Consider the following 23,911-nt stretch of genomic DNA (forward strand, 5'->3'; position numbering starts at 1 on the left):
ATTGGAAAGATTTCAGATTTGTTTGGTTAAACCTAAAATAAATGATGACTTAAAAAAATATTAGGACTATCTTCAAATGCAAATCTTCAACAACCTTCCCCACACACATTGTGGACTTAATTTGACATATTTAACCAAGATGTTTTGCTACTGACTGCAGAGGTCCTGTGATGGTCCTCATTAAAGGAATGTTCCGGGTTCAATACAAGTTAAGCTCAATCGACAGCATTTGTGACAATGTTGATTACCACAAAAAATAATTTTGATCCTCTTGCCAGGCTGTTGTAATAAGGAACTTCAGTGAAGTGCTTGGTTAAAAAGTAAAAAAAAAAAAGGCAATAAAAATATCTGGTTTGGTGTTGATGAAGGGGTCCTTGATGGGTCTGTTGGGGTACAAAAAAGATAAAAAAAGTTTGGGAAATACTGAATGACAGCAATCATCTGAAATGCTTCAGGGAAATGGCAGTGACTCTTTTATATCTCCAGAGAAATCATTACTTTCAGAAAACAAGTGCCTATGACTATAAGTAAAACTGTCCTGTTTGCTAACTGAATTTAAGGTATGGAGTGAGATAGAAACACAAGAAGACAGTTGCAGTGAGCTGCTGAAAGAGCCTCAGGCTGTTCTTTAGGTCGGCTGAACGATGGTGTCCTTTCCTTCTTTCATCCTTACATTTATCTGTCATTCAGTTTTGTGGATAGAGATCAGTAAAGGGAAGTTAATAATTCAGCTAATAAAAAATACAAATTTCTTCTCCATTTGTACCAGCTGAATTATTGCCATCACAAGCAGCCTGAAGTTCAGTAAGACGGAGAGAGAAAAACACAGCTAGATGGGCACAGAATGAAAGCAGAGTTTGGCATTCAGCTCAAGCTTTGCTGTATTGATCCCCAGGATGTATTATCAGAATAATACATTACTTTCACCTTGAAATGATTGACCTTTTGAACCCTGCTGATAATGTTGATGAGAAAAGGAATTTATTCCCAGACCAGAATTCTATTGAAGCTGTCAGCAGATCAGCGAGAGCAACACTCACAGAATATTTCATGCAAAATGACTGGTGTAGTTCCTGACACCAAAGACCATCTTAATTTAAATTAAATTAGTTAAAAAACTATGTGGCAAATAGGAAATGTTCAACATTACAATAAGTGAAAACATTAACATATCAGACAAAAGCAGATTTCAGCATCTGTGTGAGTGTTAAAAAAAAAGTTTGAATATGGAAGATGATGATTCATGCTTTGTTGAGGCACAGTAGATCACATATGATTACAAACTGTCTGCTTCAGCAGTCAATAAGATAAGAATATGATGATGTAGTATGGTGTATTCCTGTTCTCCTCCATCAAAGTGATTCAAATTGCTTGTCATCAGATGGCAGTATTTAAGAAACCATTTTGAAAAACGGACGCACTCAAAATTAGTAGCAAATATCCATCCACATTCAATCACCTCCCTGTTATTTGTAAATGTTTGTGATTGATTAATCTTTACTGCCAGGGTAATTGGACTGTCTGGGTTTGTAGTCGTTAATCATAACTAAAAAATGTTTGTCAGAATGCAGCAACTTTGATGCTGTCTGGCATGGTTTCTCCAGTCAGACGGGTTGAAATATCGGTACAGCAGTGATTATGCCCAGCTGTGGTGCCGGCACAGAGGGCTCCTCATTGCTTTGTGTAGACTCATGCTTCTTTTCATGGTGCCTTACTTAAGGATTTGTGTCCATATAGATTACAGTTCCCATCCCACCTGTCTTGAGGCTGCCATTCCCTTCCTAAAACCCTTGTGTGTTTTAACACAACAGCCTGTAATACCACATTAAGATGCCTTTGTATCTTTGCAGGCACCAAAAAGAGATGGTTAGTGTGCTAAATTAGGCATAAATTCTAACTTTAGTTATGTCACAGCCATGAACCATTATTTGCTATTTGCTAGTTGGATGCAGGTGGTATTAGGAGGAGGGACACATTCTTAAGAGCACTTAATGACAGCATTTGTGGCATAAAGACAGACAAATGCTGTGTAGTGCAAGATGAGTCATCAATATTTTTTTCTGTTGTCACGGAAGAGAAATAAAAAAATGTTATGCCTTAATTATATATATCTATATATATATATATATATATATATATATATATATATATATATATATATATATATATATATATATTTATTTACGTACAGTATATGTACAGGTTTATTGACTTACAGTATACAAAATAGCACCAGGTTGTGCTTCACACCACATAGAAGGAAGTGGAGACAGTGTACAATGTGTAGGAACAGAGAAAGAGAGACAGACAGAAACTTGAACAAAACAATGCTGTATACAACTGTGCCTGCATTACAAAGAGTCTTATGCAGCTGCAGTTACAACATGCACCTCCCCCCCAGTGTTACACCACTGTGACATCCACAGCCTTTCAGGCAAATTTATACCACAGAGCAGCAGACATGGATCTTTATCGAGTGAGACTGAATCAGCTCAATGGACAAGTGCATGATGGCACCTTTCCATGCTATGGACTATCAGAGCATACATAGAATCAACACTCTTTTTCTTCTCCTTTAATTCTTTACATCATAAATGCTAGGTTAGGTAACGGAGTCCACTGATAAGCAGTGTTTGAGTCTTACATAGTTTTTAGATTCTGTAGTTTACATCATAAATGCTAGGTTAGATAACAGAGTCCACTGATGATGAGTTGTGTTTTAGTCTAGAAGTTCCAAAATCATGTTACATAACTTCTCCTGCTTGTATTTCCCCAGCTCTTTTCAACCTCATTCCTGTTGGTTTAAGGGTGGTGGCCATTCAAGGAGTCAAAGCAGGTTTCTACATCGGCATGAACGGCGAGGGCTTCCTCTACAGCTCAGTAAGACCTGCCTCCTTACTAAGTTTGCATGCCTGCATGCACTCGTTTATGTGAAAGAATGCTGCATGCAGTAGTGCATTTTGTATTCTTGGCGCTCATTTATATTTATGCATGTTCTCGATGAGCTCAGCCTCATTAGCACAAAAAAAGTTAAAACACTACTGCATTCCCGCAGGGGATTAGGTTATTAAACTTTTGCAGTATAAAATCTGTACATATAGCATGGGTTAGCAGTGTGACAGCAAGTTTTTCCTGTAGGCTTCAGCTGAGTATTGGTGGATGACAGGCATATGTTCTTGCCCCCACTCAGCCAGCAGTTGAAACAGGTTTGTGGAAATGTGCTGGATTGAGTTACGGCCTTTTGACAGCTTATATAATGGCTAGTCACAGAACTCATAATCCTGTTAAAGACAGTCTAAGAGGAAAGGAATAATTTCATGTTGTTGCCGCTTCTGTGCAGTGAGTTGCCTTGGATTCAGTCCCTTGATCTCTCTTCGGGCCAAATGAATTTTCAACTGCAGCAATACATTTTTTATAAATTATGTTACAATCAGTTAACTACAATTCCATAAATAACAGGCTCTACATTATGCATAAACATCATATCATTCAAGAGCTGCAGACTGTGTTCAGAGATGCAGATCTCTAAACAATATTTTATGATTATACATCACCCATCTATATTAAAAAATGTATCTTAATTAAGCAACAGATCATTATAAGTGTAATTTTTTGGATGACTAAATTGACTGGATTACAAATAGTGTTTAAAGTGCAACATATGACTAAGATTTACACAGCGTTCAGTAAACCCCCCCAAAAATGTCGGTAAGCATTAAGCAGCTGGCTGTTGTACGTCAAGTGTTTTAGTGTAGATTGGAATGTTTACTAAGGCAAGGAGAACATTAAGGAATGTAGCTTTGAAAAAACTTAAACAGACTTTTAATTAAATGGAGGAAAAATAATCCCCTACCATATGGATCCTCTCCCTTTAGGCATGTATCATGGGAAATTAACATACTGAAATAAAATCCAAGATCAGTGGGTTTCACAAACTTTGGAATGTGTTTAGTCAATGTTTTCCAAAAAAAGCCAAATGACTAGGTTATGTGATTGGTGCCACTGGTTATTAGTAGGTTACAATGTTTGTAAATGGATGCATGTAGTATATTAATGCTGAAGTAACAGCACCAAACGGAATTGCAAAAATAAAGTTTTTTTTCAAAACAGCTTTCATGAATACCCACCTCCCCCACCCGGGGTCTGACACAGAGATAGTCCCGCCCCCTACTCACAACATTGGTTGGTTGAGTTTCTACATATCCTCAAGCAGAGAAATTTTCAGAGTATCACAGAGACACTGTGCTTACAGGTTTCGAGAACATTTACTAATTTTTTATTTATTTATTTTATTTTTCAAGTGAGCTCTTAAGACATGTAGTGCAGACAACACATACACCCTCTCTTCCAACTGAATCACTCCAATGGAAATTATTTTACAGGTCCTTAAGTATAGATGAGTTTATAGCAGACTTACAGTGCTGTCCAAATGTCTGAGACCACATTGAAAATATAGGAGTCAAAATGTAATTTAAACCTGAGAATAAACATAAAGTTTTAGGATTCGGAAATATTGTAAACTAAGAAATGTTATGGCATAAAATGAATAAGTAATACACTATATGGCCAAAAGTTTGTGTACACCCCCTTCTAATTAATGAATTTGGTTACTCCATTAAATCCAGTAAAAAAAAAAATCTTAATGTTTCTTTATGTAATGGCTTGGGCGTTGTGTGCTTCCAAATTTGTGGCAACTGTTTGGGGATAGCCCTTTTCTGTTTCAGCATGACAATGCCCCTGTGAACAAAGTGAGGTCCATAAAGAAATGGTTTACTGTGTCTGGCGTGGATGAAATTGACTGGCCTGCACAAAGCCCAGACCTGAACCCCACTGATCACTTTTGGAGTGAACTGGAAGAGCAACTGTAAGTCAGGCCCCATTGACCAACATCAGTTCCTGACCTCACTGATAGCCTTGTGTCTGAATGAGAGCAAATCCCTGCAGCCATGTTACTACATACAGTATAGTGGAAAGCCTTCCCAAAAGAGTGGAAGCTGTTATTACAACAAAGGGGGAAATTGATGCCTAAGGTTTTGAAATCAAATTTTCATCAAGCACATATGGTGTCCACAAACTTTTGGCCATATAGTGTATATAAGGTTTTGCACTATTTCCTTTGGTCAGTTTTCTCAAGTATACTGGGATAACATGAATCATCATTGATGAATCATCATTGCACAAACTTGTGGAATCCATGTCTGCTTGAGTGCATGCTGTTGATTAGGAAAAATATATCAAATAGTAAGAAATTCTGAAAGTCATGTAAATTAATCAATTCAGTTGTAAATTTTCACTCATATTGTTTTGCAGATAATATAATTTGTAATAAAACGCTTGTATTAAATGAGAAAAATGCAAGATAGATGCATTTTAACTAGTGGTCTCAGACTTTTGGACCCACTGTATACTTACTTGATCTTAAATTTTAAAATAAAATGTAGTGAGATTGTCTCTGAGGCTAATAGAAGGCATAAAATTAACAACACTACAAGGTCTAAATAAAGACCTTTCAACTCATCACCACGTTTCAGATGGCTTACCACACAGATATGTGCTCTGTCTTGTACTTACAGCAGGATATAATTTCTTTCTACATGTCCTTTGTGGAGGTTATTCAGGCAGACCACTTTCTTCTATGGTTAGTTTCCTTTTGCTCATTTGCTCAGTTATTATAATGATGTTGGAGGAAATGGGTTTTAGACAGAGTATTTCACTGTGTGAGTCTATGATGCATGAAAATTTCCCTTATATACAGTAGGTTTAGGCCAGCGATATTCGTAATTTCTTGACATATATAAATTCTTATAGTTGTTCATCTGTGATTAAGGCATGCTGATGTTTTTGAAAGATTTATGCCAATAAGCATGTGAAGGTTAATGTTCTTAATTCCTGCTGATAACTTGGCTGACTCTATATCCTCATGATATCAATGCATTTCGGTCAATCTCATAAGCAATATTGTGAAAGTCTCACTGATTGAGAAGATACATCCAATGCTGCATGAAATTTTGTCACTGCAGAAATGCTTTAGTCCTTCAAGGGTGCAATTACTTGAGGAAGTTTCCCCTGTTATGAGCCTGCTCATTATCTCTGGCCCCTTGGAGAAATATGGGGATAAGGTTGAGATTTCTTGCTCCAGGAGCTCAGTGAAGTCTTGGCTGTCTTCTCACAGCTTTCATGATGTTTGTACATGCTTTGGAGGACTTTGACCCTCTCTTGTTCTGGAATAATCAGCATCATTCCAAAGCTCTGAGAGCCTTCAGCTATTGCTGAACCGGGTCTGCTCAATAGTTATTCTAAATCAAGACAGTTGGCACGCTTGTGTTGAGAAAGCACTTACAATGTCTTATTTATCTCTATTTGAAAAGTTTGGACACTAAACACACAATGAGCCCTATTTTCATACCTGCGTTAAAATTAGCAATATCGTTGGCCATGCCCAATGACTTTGAGCATATAACTTAACGCAAAGCAATGTACTTAAAACTCATGATATAGATGCAAGAAGCAATTATGGGATATAGCATCTCCGGTGATGATTTTTGGCAAAGTAGTTCAAAAGCGATTAGAAGAATAACTTGTAACATCATACAATTGCTGATAACTTCTGACTAGTGGGCGGCACTTTCCCCAGACTGCTCAGATACCCTCAGGGCATGGTGGTGATAACATGCATATTTGTTTCAATAGCTCAAAGGGTTATTAAAATACAGATTCACTTCCTGTTTGTCATATTACTGACAGTGGCCATTACTCGGCAATGATTTGTGAAGCTTTATCTGAAGATCATATGAGTGAAATTTTGTGGTTGATGAGACTGAAGGAGGAGCACTGAAAAACAGTTTTTATTATAGTTTAAAATGGCGGACAGGAAATTAGACTGACCATGGCAAAACTATTGTTTTCTGCATGTGCTAATGAATACAGTAGTGAAACAAAATTTTTGTTAATATCCAAAATGGCAGAAAGTCTAGTATTGTGTAAATTAATACCATGGTATGCATTTGACTCGGCATGAACCAATTAATTAGATGAAAAAATAATTACGTTTCAAGACCAGATGGTTAAAAAATTATATATATATATATATATATATATATATATATATATATATATATATATATATATTATAAGCTGAAACATAAGTCCAAATTTGAATGGTTGGTGGTGCTAGAGGGTTTGAGTTATAGACTCCAAATTTGCCACAAGAAATGTTCAGACTTTCCCCTACTATTGTGCCAAATGTCACAACTTTTTACCATATGATTCTATGGGCTGCCGTAGACACACTAGCCATAATGATAATAATCATAATAACAAAAAGAACACTAATAGATAAAAAAGGTGCCTACAACTTCTGTGCTTGGCCCCTTGAAACAAAATTATGTGGATTATAGCTTGTTTTGGGATAGGTTCTGCATCATAAAAATGCAGCTAATGATGTGTAGTCTAAACCTGTGTCTTTATTGTGTTTCAACCGGTTTATGAGAATGGAACACTTGGTTTTAATCTGAGATCTTTTTCTCAGGTGAGAGCACATCTTTAGAAAGGGTATGGATACATATGCAGAGAGTAACTGATAGCTGTACAGGTAAGGTTGTGTGGAAAGCCCCTAAATGGGGAAAGTTTGGCCATTTGTTATTATAATTACTAACTCCCTCAATTAGAAAAATAAGTATTCATTAACATGAGTACGCATTTATGAGCGTGCACAGCTGTTGTGAATCTGGTAAAAGTTTTGCGTGAGCATCTAGTCTGGGCACATGAGTAAGAACACAATTATTAGTGAATGAGACCCGACGTGATGTTCTGTTATATTTTGCATTTTCAAGTATTTAAAAGGTATTGTACTACAAATAAAGCAGGAGTTTTTGAACCTCTGAATTAGAGATAGACTATGTCATTTGATTTTGTAGTGATCTTTGGCTTGAATAACAATTATATTGTTCAGAGTGGTGATTCATCAGAGGATGTCATGATGTAGCCTATTTTCTCAGAACATCACCTCATCCATCTGTTTGTCTTCGTAAATTCATGAATCCAATTTGTCACTCTGCTAAGGTCTCACAGGAGCTTCTGGAAACAGCTCAACTATTTGAAAGTCATTACAGAGAGGAATAAGTATGGTTTGGGAGTTTTTGGCAAAAATATTTCCTTTGCTAATATTAATTCTACCATTACTAACCCTCATGGCCCAGTACAAAGCTTTAATAGTCAGATCCATGTATAAGAAAAATCTACACATTTTTATAATTATTTATTATTTTGGCACTTCTTAAAGGTGAAGTGTGTTAAATGTTAAAAAGCTTTCTCGTATCCAACTACACTATATTGCCAAAAGTATTCGCTCACCCATCCAAATAATTGAATTCAGGTGTTCCCATCACTTCCATGGCCACAGGTGTATAAAATGAAGCACCTAGGCATGCAGACTGCTTCTACAAACATTTGTGAAAGAATGGGCCGCTCTCAGGAGCTCAGTGAATTCCAGCGTGGTACTGTGATAGGATGCCACCTGTGCAACAAGTCCAGTCGTGAAATTTCCTCGCTACTAAATATTCCACAGTCAACTGTCAGTGGTATTATAACAAAGTGGAAGCGATTGGGAATGACAGTAACTCATCCACGAAGTGGTAGGCCACGTAAAATGACAGAGCGGGGTCAGCGGATGCTGGGGCGCATAGTGCGCAGAGGTCGCCAACTTTCTGCAGAGTCAATCGCTACAGACCTCCAAAGTTCATGTGGCCTTCAGATTAGCTCAAGAACAGTGCGTAGAGAGCTTCATGGAATGGGTTTCCATGGCCGAGCAGCTGCATCCAAGCCATACATCACCAAGTGCAATGCAAAGTGTCGGATGCAGTGGTGTAAAGCAGGCCGCCACTGGACTCTAGAGCAGTGGAGACGCGTTCTCTGGAGTGATGACTCACGCTTCTCCATCTGGCAATCTGATGGACGAGTCTGGGTTTGGCGGTTGCCAGGAGAACGGTACTTGTCTGACTGCATTGTGCCAACTGTGAAGTTTGGTGGAGGGGGATTATGGTGTGGGGTTGTTTTTCAGGAGCTGGGCTTGGCCCCTTAGTTCCAGTGAAAGGAACTCTGAATGCTTCAGCATACCAAGAGATTTTGGACAATTCCATGCTCCCAACTTTGTGGGAACAGTTTGGGGACGGCCACTTCCTGTTCCAACATGACTGCGCACCAGTGCACAAAGCAAGGTCCATAAAGACATGGATGAGCGAGTTTGGTGTGGAAGAACTTGACTGGCCTGCACAGAGTCCTGACCTCAACCCGATAGAGCACCTTTGGGATGAATTAGAGCGAAGACTGCGAGCCAGGCCTTCTCGTCCAACATCAGTGTCCGACCTCACAAATGCGCTTCTGGAAGAATGGTCAAAAATTCCTATAAACACACTCCTAAACCTTGTGGAAAGCCTTCCCAGAAGAGCTGAAGCTGTTATAGCTGCAAAGGGTGGGCCGACGTCATATTAAACCCTATGGATTAAGAATGGGATGTCACTTAAGTTCATATGCGTCTAAAGGCAGGTGAGCGAATACTTTTGGCAATATAGTGTATGTTAATCATTCTGTGTTATTTCAAATTCGTGACACGTGAAATCGTGTTTAATAGCGGAATTCCTGATGAATAACTACACAATCCATAATCCTAAAAAGAAATGTTCCTCCAATCAGAGCATCTCGGCCAACAAAGCGCGCGATAGCCCACTTGCATTACATACTGTGAATGAAGCAATCAAGTTGGTCTTTGTTGTGTTCTTACATATATATTTATTGTCCAATAGGTGGCAGTAGGGGTTCTCTATGCTGATGCCTGAGAACAGAGAAGAGAATTAGAGTGAGAACTGTCTGCATTGATGTATGTCGTGCATTGCTTATCCACCTCTAATTTAGTTATTAAAAATTCCTTACATTAAAAGCGACGCTTCATTGCTTCCTGGTTACCACATAACAAGTTTTTACATACTACAACTAGAAGATGTCTGCTGTTACTCCTTTCCCCACGCCGTTTCTGCCATGTCCTGGTGAGCCATCCATACCCTTGTACATGTGGCTCAAAATATTCGAGAATTATTTGCTTGTCGTTGCTGCATCTGGAGACGAATGACCAGTCACACGCAAGCGAGCACTGCTTCTTCACTGTCTGGGGAAGAAGGCCAGAGAGGATTTTTCTTCAATGGAGGATGCCATAGCAGCCTTGAAAGCACACTTTTCTCCTTGACAGAATGTAGTAGCTGAGCGGCATGCTTTCACGAAATGTGTTCAGGCACCCTGGAATACAATACCATAGTACTTTACTGTTCTACAGGACTTAGCAGCTACATGTGACTTTGCAGCTACCCATGAAAAAATGCTGCGTGACCAGTTAGTAGAGAATGTGACTAGCCATCGGATTCACGCACGTTTGGTGCTAGAGACTGATTTGACTCTTGAGGAAGCCATTACTATTGCTACTCAAATAGAGGCTGCTGGTGAGCACGCCAAGTCCATTTCTGGCAATCGTTCAGCCCCTGTGTAAGAAGTTCATGCAAAGCCCAAATCTACTGCTGGATGCTACCGCCATAGACCACCTCCGTAATCACCGTCTGCATTAGGGACTTCAAAACCTTCTGCCTCTGCTTTGCCTGCTGCATTGGCCCGTGCATGTTACCACTGTGGATCTACGAAACCCCCTGCTAATGATCACAGTTGTCTTGCTGCATCAGCAAAGTGTAATATCTGTCAATGGATCTGACATTTTTCAAGAGTGTGTCGCTCTGGGCAAACATGCTCAGCGAGCTTCAGATCCTTTATATTCATGACTCACTGTCTGATAAAATACAATGCACTGTTACTATTACGACTTCAACTGCCTCTGTACCTGTGGAGTTAACTGTGGATCCTGGGTCTTTTGTTTACATTCTACCGAAATCTGTGTATAATACACACTTAAAAAAATATGCCTTGCTGCATCTTGTGAAACTGGTGCTCCGTGCTCTGATCCCTGTGCCTGGTTGCTTTCCTGTCACTTTTACCAAGGATGACATCACATGCACGTCATCGATTTTCATAGTTGAATCTGGCACTGATCTGCTTGGGATGGATCTGATAAAGGGTTTGAATCTGCACTTTGAAGGCTGTTCTATTCTGCCAGCACCAGCACTGACCTCGGCTCCTGTAATGCGCCTTTCTACTTTAACTTCTTCAGTTACACTGGGATGTGCCAAAGGCTTCATGCACGAAGTAAAAAGTTCTACAGATGTTGCTCCTGTAAGCCAAAAACTCCTCCAATTACCCCTGTCTGTTTGAAATGCTGTCAGGGAGGAAATTCACAGGCTCCTCGAATAAGTCATCATCGAGAGGGTGGATGCATCGCCATGGGTCTCACCAATTGTTGTACAGAAAAAGTTGGGTGGCATTCGTATGTGTGTTGATTTGAGAGAGCCCAACAAAGCTGTTATTATGGACAGCTACCCTCTGCCGCACATTGACGAACTGTTTTCTATGTTACGCGGAGCGACTGTCTTTTCTACAATTGAATTGGAGAGTGCGGATCTAACTTCATCACCCATGAGGGCCTTTTTAGATTTTAGCAGGTATTGTATGATCTTGCCTCAGCGCCCTCCGCATTTCAGAAAATGCAAGGACTGCAAGGACAGCCAAATGTGTCCTACTACCTGGATGATATTATGATGATGTTATTCTCTGGGGTTGCACAGAAATTGAACATGACCGCATGCTCAAAGCCATTGTTCAGTATATACAAGAGGACGGCTTACAGCTGAACAAAACGAGCCTGCACTTTTTAGGCCATACAATGACTGTGCATGGAATTCAACCTGATGAGGCTCATCTCAGTGCAATTCTTCATGCCCGGCTCCAAAAGACACACACCAGCTCTGTTCCTTCATTGGACTATTATCGTGGTACAACAAATGCATCCCTAATTTTGCCATGGTAATAGAGCCATTACGCGCCAGCATCCGACAAGTCACAGAGTTCGTCTGGTTGGACGTGGCTCAGCAAAGCTTCAATGCTGTTAAACAGTTGCTAGTCCAGAGCCCTGCATTGGCATTATTTGACCCAGACTTGCCTACTGTGGAATTGATTGATGCTTCTGACTATGGGTTGGGTGCTGTCCTCGCTCAGATTCACAAGGAACATACAGAGCACATCGTTGCGTTTTCTTCCAGGATGTTGATACCTGCATAACGCAAGTACTCAGCAATTGAAAAGGAAGCCTGGGCTGTTGAAAAATGCCGAACTTATTTGTGGGACCTTTACCGTACAGATCACCAAGTTTTAAAAGTGCTCCCCACCTCTAAAAGCACTGACCACGCTGGAATGTGCATTGCGCGCTGGGCAGCATGATTGCTGTGCTTCAATTAGGATGTGACTTAACATCTTGGATCACAAAACAACACTGCCAACTGCCTTTCCCATCTGCCTCTACCTGGTCTAATGTCTAATGAGGACTGTTCTGATGCCGATCATGAATTCGTTGCGTTTTGTCTTCTGAAATGTCAGCTCTTTTTCCTGCTGTGTTTGCTTCTGCCTCTGTATCCTGCTCTGAACAGAGTGTGTTACGTATACAAATTGTGCACAGCTGGCCTTCCTCTTCAGCTGCTGTGTATACAGTTCTGCGTCTGTATTTTCAAATACGTGATGAACTGAATGTGCAAAAGGACTATGTATTCAGAGGTTCATGTCTTGTTGTTCCTGTCTCGCTGCGGCACACCTTGGTGAAGTTTGCACACAAAGGCCATCAAGGAATTGTGTGCTCAAAACAGTGCATCTGTGAACTGTACTGGTGGCCAGATATTAATTGTTTGGTCAAAGAGCAAATCAAGATCTTTCAAATTTGCCTGTCCTCTGATAAGACTGCTAACCCCTCTGCTGTGTCACTGCAAGCTGTACCTTTTCCCTCTGCGGCATGGGGAAAGTTAGCTATTGATGTTGTAGGCCCATTTGAAACTGCTGTGTGGGACTGTCGCTACAAGTTGACACTAAATGACTATCACAGTAAGTGACCCGAAGTGGTATTCACTGTTTCCATCACAACTCAAAACGTGATCAGCTTCTTGTCATCTGCCTTATGTTGATTCGGCAACCCACATTATATTGTGTCTGACAATGGATGGCTGTTCAGATTCAGTTCAGTTTGCTTAATTTCTGAAAGACAGAGACATTCAACACATACGTAATTCACTGTATCATCCAGCCATAAATGGGGCCATTGAGCTGTTCCATTGTGTGCTCTTAAGTTGCATTCGGTTTGCTGTTCTGAATGGTAAGCCTTGGAAACCTTCGGTCAGGGACTGTCTTCAAGTTTACTGTGCCACACTGCATTCTGTCTCCCTTTGAGTTGCTGTATGACAGAAAGATACATACTTGTTTTAATTTCCTTTCTCCTCCCTTCACTTGCAAGGATGCTAATGAGCTGAGTCTCAACAAAGAAAAATGAAAACCTATACAGACTCTAGACAAAGAGCTCGTACTCCTGACTTCGGGAGATTGGGTGCGTACGCGCATTCCAACACATGTTCTGAAAGCACATCCAAGATTTTCCATGCCATGCTTCTCACCTCACACAATCCGTTGCACGTTTTGTCACTGACAATGAACCAGTGAACTTCCCTATTCAGTTCACTCCTCCTCCTGCCCCTGAAGTTCCTCATATTGCTCCAATTCGTGTAAGACACCCTCCTTGTTGGCTGCAGGACTATTTTATTTAGCCAAACTGGCACCACCTTACTCTAAAGATGAGTGAATTCACTAAACTGCTTGACTTCACCAGTCAATCTTATTGCAAAGCTTTAATAGCCACTGCGATAAACAAATTTGTGGTCAATATTTGCAGAGCATTCAAAGAGACATGCTAATTTCAGCTCATAGGTATTGTGTTAGTCATGCTCAAGGCCGATGGTTTTTAGTGTTAACCGCTGGCTTGCGTGGGAGTTTGGAGCAAGAAGTCTAGTTCTAGTAAGAAGTCATCCTCCATTATTTATCATACTTTTCACTGTGACCTACTTTACAGCACAGCAGTAACCACAATTCTCTCTGTACTTCAAATGCATCTCATATATTAAACTTTAATTAATATATGAGAACACTCTCAAACAGAGAGGCAGAAAGATGCTTCTCATAGTGTACATGTAGAGACACAGTGTGCAGTCAACCCTCATTCACACATTATTTCACATGTGTGTGCACGGTGGAACACTTTTCAATCCAAAAACCCTCACTCACCCATTCTCTCCCTCTTTTTGTACCAATAAATGGCAGATGCTCCACCATGCATAAAGTACACATAGATAAGGTAATGAGGTAGTTCTGCACAATGCTTGTTCATGCTGTAAACTCACATATTGGTTTTGCACCTCAGCTGCTTTTATTGTTTCTGCTTAGTAGTCCAGTGGATTTACTGCATTTATTTCTTGCCAATTTTACTGCAGTACACCCCTCAGCAGATACTGGGGCAACAGAAGAGTGGATATTTTAGTTTTAATGGGACATAATTTATTATGTACAAACACACTCACACACACCACTACACGGTCTGCATGCAAGCCTTAATATTAACCTCTTTGCCCTTACATTAGCAGAAGAGGTTTGATTAACACAAGGGCTATAAATGTTGATTGCCGTAAGTAGTGAGTGCATCAGATCGCTGAGTAAACTGGGTTCCATAAACTTCTAGAATTGACTGTGTGTGGTGCCATTTGATTAAATTATTTAATTGTATGTCATGCCTGGTCATAGTGGTTTGACCTTATAGATCACTTCAAAAGGTTTTACCGAATGCATTTCCAGTAGCATGGTTGATATTTTATGTATAGCAGCCCATCTTACTCCTTATAATTGGTGTCCTACGGATGTGATGTGAATAAATGACTTCGTTTACGAAATTAAACACAGAATATTTTGTCATCCAAGAAAGACTGAGGATTAGCTGGATGATTGATTGCAATCGTTGCAGATGAACAGTGAATTGCCATTTCATTAAAATTTACTCCATGTGTAAGGTTTTATATTAATTAGGCTGATCACTTAACCTTGCAGAGAGCAATAATCATTAAATGTTCAAATAAATCCTCTTCACAAATTAAAAAAAATAAATAAATAAAAAAAGTTCACCTTTCACAACAAGTACTGTTAAATCAGATTGCAAACACTTTCATCTTAATTTCTTACTCCTAGAAGAGTGCAGTTGAGTAGACTTTGCCTTTTTAATCCTGGATTTTGAATTAGTATCCCCCATCTATCTTTATATTTTGACTTATATTACTGTCTTTTACGGTTCCCTCATTCACCAATATGGAACTGTGTCCTTTCCAGGCTCCCAATGTGAATGAGGCAGCTGTCTAGACATTGCCCTGCCCGACCTTATTCTTTGAATAGTAATGACCTGTCAGAAAACTAAAGAATAAAGAATTCATTTAGTTTTAGCAGCTCTGTCCAATCCAGACTCACACAAATTAATCTTCCTTTACCATCTTTTATACCTGATGTGTCAGGTCTTTTTGCCTTCCCCTCAGGGCCTTTGTTATATTATACATGCATGAGAGCATTAATAGTTGCACATTTATCAGGCTATTAGGCTTTTCTCTGTGTTTTTGGTCATTCTGCAAACTCAACAGCGCGTCTGCACTTTGGTTATCCAAATGTGAGTCTTCTGTAGTGTTTGTGGTTTATTTATTCAGTCCATTGTTTTCTATTTTCCCTCAATTTTCTGCTTTGTTCTGAGATGTGAGTTTTTTGCCTTATTGGTCCATGATGGCCTCATTTTACTGTTCGTTTTAAGCCTGTTCACTCTGCCAAAGAATGAAAAAGTAATGTTTTTAAAGTAAATACATTCATCGAATGCTGAGTTTAAACACACTTGTTGGGCAGCTGAGGAGGCTTATTTCATTCGAGCTTGCTAATGTGTAAGAGAGCAAGGCACATCATGCCTTGTTTCTACAGCAGCTCTTTCTATTCCTCTTGAGATCAATGGTTCTGTTGGAATTTGAATTAAAGGTTTCTAATTTGTCCTCTGCTCTAAATGTCACATTGCCCATCTGATAAGGTGAGCCAGCAGAATAAATGCTATTCATTATCTGTTCCTTTCTATTCAAACACTGCTAGTTGGTTTCTCTGTTTTTTGTTTTTTTTTTCTTATTTATTCTTCACTTTTGTTTTTGAAGTATTGTTCTGAACCTGAATTTACCAACCAGCAAAAAACATCAGCTGAATTAGAGTATTTAATTGGGTACTTGATGTGAAATCTGAAATGTCAATTGGTGACAATATAGTTTGACAAGCTATAATTAATCTATAAAATCTATTAATCTATATATATATATATATATATATATATATATATATATATATATATATATATATATATATATATAAATGAATTCCAATTCATACAGTGGGGTTCAAAAGTCCACAATGAAAAGAGTCTACCTGGTCTCATGACAAGTCTCAGTAATTGTAAGAGATGGCAAAATTGTAAGAAATCATAGTTGGTTCATATTTTCACTGCCATAGAGAAATATAAATGAATCAATGAACAATGTTTTTACAATTTTTCTAAATTTAACACCTGACCCAACCCTGAACCTAAAAGTACCCCTTCCTGAGACTATAAAACTAACCATGATTTTAATAGGAGAATAACTTTTGTGTATCACAGAAGAAAGAAAACATCAGGGTTTGGAACAAGATGAGGGACGCATATTACAGTTTATTAACATACAGAAATCAATTTTGCAGAAATAAATATGGAATAAGTTACCAAATTTGTTCACAGATGTTTCCTTTCTTCAAATAATGTGTTAGAAAGGGGGCTAGATAAAATATGATGCCTGTATTGTATGGATTTGAAATGTTGCTTGTTGATTGGTTGGTCTCTATGGGAATAAAGGCCATACCTTTTCGCACTAGCCAAGTCGTATGTTAGCCTATCTTACGATTTCGCCATCTCATATGAATTATTACTACTACTATTACATATATAGTTGTTATGAGACTGTTTGAAAGAGTCCACTTTGAAAATCTGGGATAAAAAATGTAATTTAAACCTAGAAATAAACAAAGTTTTAGGATTTTTAAAAATGTAAAAGAAAACTGACAAAATGACAAAAAATAAATAAAAGATATTTAAAATGTTGCCATGTTTCACTCAAATTGTTCTGCTATTACTATTAATATTATTTGTAATGAAAAAATGCATTAAGGGCATTAAAGGGATACTGTAGTTCACCCAAAAATCATTACCCTTATGCCATCCTAGATGTGTACTTTCTTCTAGTATCTCAGCTCTGTTGGTCCATTCAATGCAAATGAATGGTGGCCAGAACTTTGAAGCTCCAAAAAGCACATAAAGGCAGCATAGAAATAATCCATAGGACTCCAATGGCTAAATCCATGTCTTCAGAAGTGATATGATAGGTGTGGGTGAGAAACAGATACATATTTTAAGTCATTTTTTACTATAAATCTCCACCTTTGACCAGCTCCGACCAGTAGGTGGCAGTATGCATGAAGAATGCAAATCACCTAAAAACAAAAGAAGAAGAATGTGGAAATGAAAGTGAAAGTGGCGATTTTATGGTAAAAAAGGACTTAAATATTGATCTGTTTCTCACCCACACCTATCAAATCACTTTTGAAGATATTTATTTATCCACTGGAGTCGTATGAATTACTTTTATGCTGCCTTTATGTACTTTTTGCACTTTTCTGAGATATTCTTCTAAAAATCTTTGTTTGTGTTCTGCAGAAGAAAGAAAGTTGGGATGGGATGGCATGAGTAAATGATGAGAGAATTTTTATTTTTGGGTGAACTACTCCTTTAACCTAAAATCTTACATGTTGTTACAACATAAGAAAACTATTTTTATGGTCATATAATTTGTCAACCACTTTAAATGGCATCACTTCACGTATACATGACATTAGCACATACTTTTATTTTAGCCCACTGAATATTCTGTCCAACCATCTCTTAAGTTTTAAAGGTTGAACTATGTTGAAATGTACAGTCGTGGTGTGGACAGGTGCAGGAAGGATCTCTGCATTGTGGTCAAATGTAGGTCTTAGGTTCATCAGTTTTGGATAGCGTCCTCAAAGCCATGCTTGCCTCTGCAGCCTCCCTAGCAGTGTAGCGTCTGCTGCCTGACAGCATGTCACCTGACCTAGATAAGAGACAGTAAGTCCTGCTGCCTCTGTCTAACCCCCACAGATCAGCGGCTGTTCTGTACACACACACATCAACACATTCACACACAAACACATAGTTTTCAGAGACCTTCAAGCCACCGCAAAACTCCTGGCAGCCTCCCTGAGGACCACCCCGATAGGAATGTATGACTTCTCTTTCTCCTCTACCCACCCAATCAAAGGACGAGTTAATTAACACATTGTTGTCTTCTTGATCCTCAGGAGATGTTCACACCTGAGTGTAAATTCAAGGAGTCTGTGTTTGAGAACTACTACGTTATCTACTCATCCACCATGTACCGCCAACAGGAGTCAGGTCGAGCTTGGTTCCTGGGCCTCACCAAGGAGGGTCAGGTAATGAAGGGGAATCGAGTAAAGAAAACCAAGCCCTCCTCACACTTTGTACCAAGACCCATTGAAGGTAGTGTCATTCTCAACAGTTTATTTCAAGCATCATTCTGTTATACTAATCAGTACCAAAAATAAAAAAGACATTAGAAATGTCTTAAAAAGAATAATAATAATAAACTTTTATTGCATTATGTTTAGCAAATTAGAACACAGAACACATTACTTGGCCAAGTGCATTGCATTGCTTCAATTAAATTGATTCCTGCTAAAGTCAACATGAAACACTGTTTGCTATCAATTTTACTTCTGTTATCTCATGTATTTTAATGTGAAACAGAATAAGTAAACTTGTGACTTGATTTTATCCATTAGGGAATTAATTGAATTGCTAAAAGTTTGTGTTGCATACCAGAATGGAGGGAGTTTGTTGGAGGAGTTGAAATAAAAAAGAGCCGGGAAGGAAGAAAAGTCGTTTCAGAGGAGTTAACACATTTTGAATGAATACATTATTTCTTTAGTCATTACCAAGTCATTTGTATTTGTTTGGAACATGGTGTACAGAAATGTGTATTAGGAAAGTCTATTTTTAAGATTTCATGTTGACTTTAACAATCAATATTTTTGTTTTAATATAAAACACTACAATTGATCTTAAATAAAAATCAAAAAGTTAAAATGCAAACCTCAGATACACTGAAAAAACTATGAATTTGGCCCTTAGTAGTGTACGTTATCAAATTTCTATTTTTTCATTCATTTTAATTGTTTTTCATTTGACTTAATAAAAATTCTGGGGGAATTCACTAAGAATGAATTATGGTCTGAATGAAATAAAAATGAGAATGAAATGAGATGATCTTGCGGACCAATTCTTAGCACTATATAGCGGAGGATACAGCATACCACCATTATCTGACACATTCTGCCAGGACTGTAGAGCATCACTGCACTACTGTAATCCAGAAACCTGAATCATCTCTTTAACATGCCGAAAGCACGCTTAACTTCACCCCACATCTTGATAAATGTAGTTACAACACCATTCTCTATCATTAGATCCTAATTTGATGAATTATTGCTGATATGATCGATAAATCAATAAATAAAATTAATTTGACCATCTGCTGGTAATAGCACAATTTAAATTGCTCCGGGCACTTTTTGTGAATGAATTGCAACCTATAATGAGCCTAATTTACATAGAAAGGGGGCTTGTTTGCATGGAAAGAAATGGTCTATGAAATTTGAGTGGGGTTGGGTAGTGAATAAGACAGAGGTTTTTGCACTGAAATACCACATACAAAAGTGGCGCAACTGTTTAGTGAATTTTCCCACATTTTTATATATATATATATATATATATATATATATGTGCAGTATATTCTCTGTGTTTTGTACTAACTTATTTCAATTATTTAAAGTTAATCAGACTTTTTTGTCTTTTTTCAGCTGAGTTGTGTTCTGGGAAGTGGCTATAGGTTATTGTACTCGCATATTTAATAATGTAAAACCGGGCAAGATGTGGGGGCTTATGTGGGATGTAAATAGTTGTTGTTGGCAATTAATGGGTTTTTGTAGGGTTTACAGTTTTGTTAAGATTTACCCATTGTGATTTTTGTTAAATTACGGTGTTTTATTTGAAGTAAACATCACAGAGATTGTTCCTTCTAACTATGTTAAAAATTGTTCACTGTAAGTAATACTTTTATTGTAAGTGTGCAGTAAAAGAGCATATACGTACAGCTGCTCTACGAGTAGATGAGAGAACACTTGAGGAAGGTTAAGTACATTTTTTAAATGATACTGCAGTTGTGTCATCATGGAAAATGCACTATAGTTGGAGATGAATGAATTTACTCAAAAAATAATTTTGGAGCCTCATGTTTGTGTTTATTAAGTGGACATGATTAGATCTGGTTGGATTTACTGGTATTCACTTTAATTAATATAACTGAGCTGTTATAACTAGAAATTAATGAGTATTTTCAACCCATCATATATGTACATAATATATTTTTATGAAACCACTTACCATATTTTATTTTATTTTTTTGTAAAATCAAAAGGCCTTTTCATCAAAAAAATCAATCATAAATAAGTCTTGAATACCACAGTTACTCTTAATGAATGCCATCGAAAGTAATGATTATTAATCTCTTGATATGTTTGTATGTTGCAGTTTGCATGTATAGAGAGCCTTCACTGCATGAGATAGAAGAGAAGCAACGCTCTAGGAAAAGCTCAGGAACTCCAACAATGAACGGAGGCAAAGCAGTCAACCAGGACTCCACATAGCAGGGCTCAAACACTGGAGGCGACGGCAGCACAGTAGCCCCTTCCCCATGCCCTTGCGCATCCAACCACGGGAATAGTACTACATGCTAAAACAAGATGACAAACTGAACTCTTGTCTGTAAAAACTTTTAGAAGAACACCGAAGGGGGACAAAAAAACGTTACAGTTCCAATCAGGACTTGAACTCACATTTTATGCAAAAAAAAAAACAACAAAAAAAAAAGGCCAATGGGCAGTCATTTGATTCATAACAATAGTAATATTTTTTGTTTTGGATTTATGCTGTGGTAAATTAGCTTTAAAATGTTCTCATATGCATTAATTTTCATGTGAATGCTTCATGCTTTCCTCTCATCGAGAAAAATTACTCAATGCCATTACTATTATTTCTGTTTTTCGATTTTATGGAGATCTGCCCTAGCATTTTGGGTTTCGTATTTCCTGAGAGGTGAATGCACTTTGGGACACCAGACTACTGGAATGTCAAGAGGGTGAATATAGAAAAATGTGCTGAGTTATATCAGATGATACAACTTACTTAAGGCAGCACAGAGTTACAGAAAGCTTTTGGAGAGGACTTGGAGAATTTAGCTGCTTATTCATTTATGGGATTTAATATTCATGCAACACTTTCTTTAAAAATCTTGCCCGCCTTGACGCACATATGTCCCGCACAAGTACTATGTATGTGTGTATGTTTGTGTGTGCGTGGCACTATTCAATTCCTCCAGTCTACAGCTTGGCATCAGCTGGATTGCAGCGCTCTTTATTACAATGGACAGCTTTAAATAGAAAGTAGGAAATTCCTGTGAATTATTCACAAATTCCCCTGCACCAAAGCAATCCTAAATCAAATATGAACAAACAACAACAGCAGCAAAACACAAAACAGAAAAATTGTAGTTTCTGTCGTTATATTCAGCTCTAAATGTAACATAAATTTTCAACTCAGGAAGCCTTAGTCTTAGATGTTTGACTTTCACACCAGCCCTGTCCAGTCCAAGACACAAAGAAGGCTAGTTGTGTTGCTCCCACATAGGTTTCCAGACAGCCTGCCTGGACAGGGCAGGTGGACTGTGGCTTATCGACCCATGAGAGCAGTGGGAAAGTCTATTTAGGAAAAAAAGCTGTCATTCATAAGTCTTCCACTAAAGATGCCATGAGAGCTGTGCCCAAGTCTGCAGCATTTAGGTGCAAAGTCAACAAAGCTAAGAGACTTAAACGCATGAGTTATCAGAAACAATGTGTTTCTACTAAAATGAGAACTGGTCAACTGGATAGTACTGTGTGTATGCAAAGGAGCGTGTAAAAACAGGCACGCAACAAGAATGTCCAGATCAAATGGGTTTCCACAAAAGAAAACACAGTAATGTGTGTAATTGTGTACAAAACAGAACTCTTTATTTTTCATGTTTGCAGATGTTTTCACCTGAAACACTATCATATATGCATTATTATTAATGAGATGTATGAAATATGCATTGATATTATAAAGCAGAATGAAATTAGGATTGTTTAAGAATAAAAGTATGATATTTAAAGCTTTCTCCTTCTTTGTTTTTGCTTAGCTTATTTTTTAAGGATTCTATATGAGCATTTTTACCACTAAATTGCAGTACTGCAAAAAACAAGCTGCCCTACTACAAAACTCAGTAACAAGTTTAGTCAAAATTTAGTCATGACCAAAATCAGGTCTCTTAGACTATGATCTGTCCTATAACAGATGGGCAACCCGGTCTCATGACAACTTGTAATAATAGCAGGGTTCAACGGGGGAAAAGGCTCCATTGATTTTATTTTCTCCCAAAACACTAAATAACAACAAAAACTACCACAGTACTTTCCTAAACACCTGTTTGTCATTATACACTGGAAAGTGTCCCTGTTCCATGAGATCTTTGCTTGTAATGTCTAAAGTTTGATTTTGCTGCAATTTGATAAATTTTTTTTAAATGTTGCAAATTTATGTAACTAGTGAAAATCCCTGAAATTAACACATTTCTTTTGATACAAAATACTTATTTTTCATTTTCAGTTTTGTTAATGGTGATCAAATAATTTTTTTTTTTAATAACTGTCCAATAAGTGAAAAGATAGTTTTTGGGGTAAAAAGCCCCCCTGTTGCAGGGGCTAAAGGCCCCTATTAAACACATTGTTTTTCTTAAGTGGGGGGAATAGATTTGATATGAAGAATTTTCAAAGTGGGCTCACATTGACTCATCCAATCATAATAGAGATTAGTTTGTTTATAGAATACTTGAGATGTAATAAAATTACAAATGTGTTTGAAATTAACAGGAAATGGTTGACTTTTTCTGAAGTGGTTATTCTGAGTAAGCATCATCTTAATTTGTTACTCAAAAAAGAATCTTGCCATCTTAAAATTATTTGCATTAGTTGACAAATTGTGCCCTATAACTATTGCACCGATATCTGCACGTAATCACTTTAAACCCCCTGGGGGCCTTTTATCCCAAGTGAGATAACAACCTTCCTTTATTATTTCTTTTCACACAAATTATGTTGCTATATATATATATATATATATATATATATATATATATATATATATATATATATATATATATATATATATATGTTTTTTTGTTTTTTTACCTTGATACATTTTGTGACCAGAAAAAGGCTAAATTTACTTAAAGGGGTGCCTTTAACCCCGTTGTACCCTACGAGTTGGCTGGTACAAAAACATAAAACTTTTACTCTAAAAATAAACAAACCAGCAAATGAACAATGTTATTAAGATTCTTCCTAACCTTTATTCCTAACACAAGCCTAAACCTAACCATAAAGTCTAACCCCTTACTCAAACCACCTGACTATGATTTTAAAGGAAATTAACTTGTGTACCACAGAAGAAAGAAAACGTGGTTTGGATCAAGATGAGGGAAGCATATCAGGACAGGTTAGTGACATACTGTGTAAATTGAGTCACCAAATTTGTTCACTGTTCACTGAAATTTGTATCAGTTTGGAATTCTGCTAGTTGATTGGCTGGTCTCTATGGTAATAAAAGCTGCACCTTTTACATACAAGCCAAGTC

The 23,911-nt window shown here is 37.8% G+C and overlaps 1 protein-coding gene across 5 annotated transcripts in view; it reads left to right on the forward strand.

The window, feature by feature from the left end:
• LOC127441261 (fibroblast growth factor 12) overlaps window positions 1-22,396 on the forward strand; it is a 59,036-nt gene extending 36,640 nt beyond the window's left edge. For all 5 annotated transcript variants that reach the window (XM_051698460.1, XM_051698458.1, XM_051698459.1 and 2 more), the window contains 3 exons: window positions 2,777-2,880; window positions 18,427-18,625; window positions 20,735-22,396. In XM_051698460.1, the coding sequence (XP_051554420.1) occupies window positions 2,777-2,880; window positions 18,427-18,625; window positions 20,735-20,850 (419 nt within the window). In that variant the 3' untranslated portion in view covers window positions 20,851-22,396. The remainder of the gene's footprint in view (window positions 1-2,776; window positions 2,881-18,426; window positions 18,626-20,734) is intronic.
• The last annotated feature ends 1,515 nt before the right edge of the window (window positions 22,397-23,911 follow it).

Source organism: Myxocyprinus asiaticus, chromosome 5 (assembly GCF_019703515.2).
Source record: "Myxocyprinus asiaticus isolate MX2 ecotype Aquarium Trade chromosome 5, UBuf_Myxa_2, whole genome shotgun sequence".
Classification (NCBI taxonomy): domain Eukaryota; kingdom Metazoa; phylum Chordata; class Actinopteri; order Cypriniformes; family Catostomidae; genus Myxocyprinus; species Myxocyprinus asiaticus.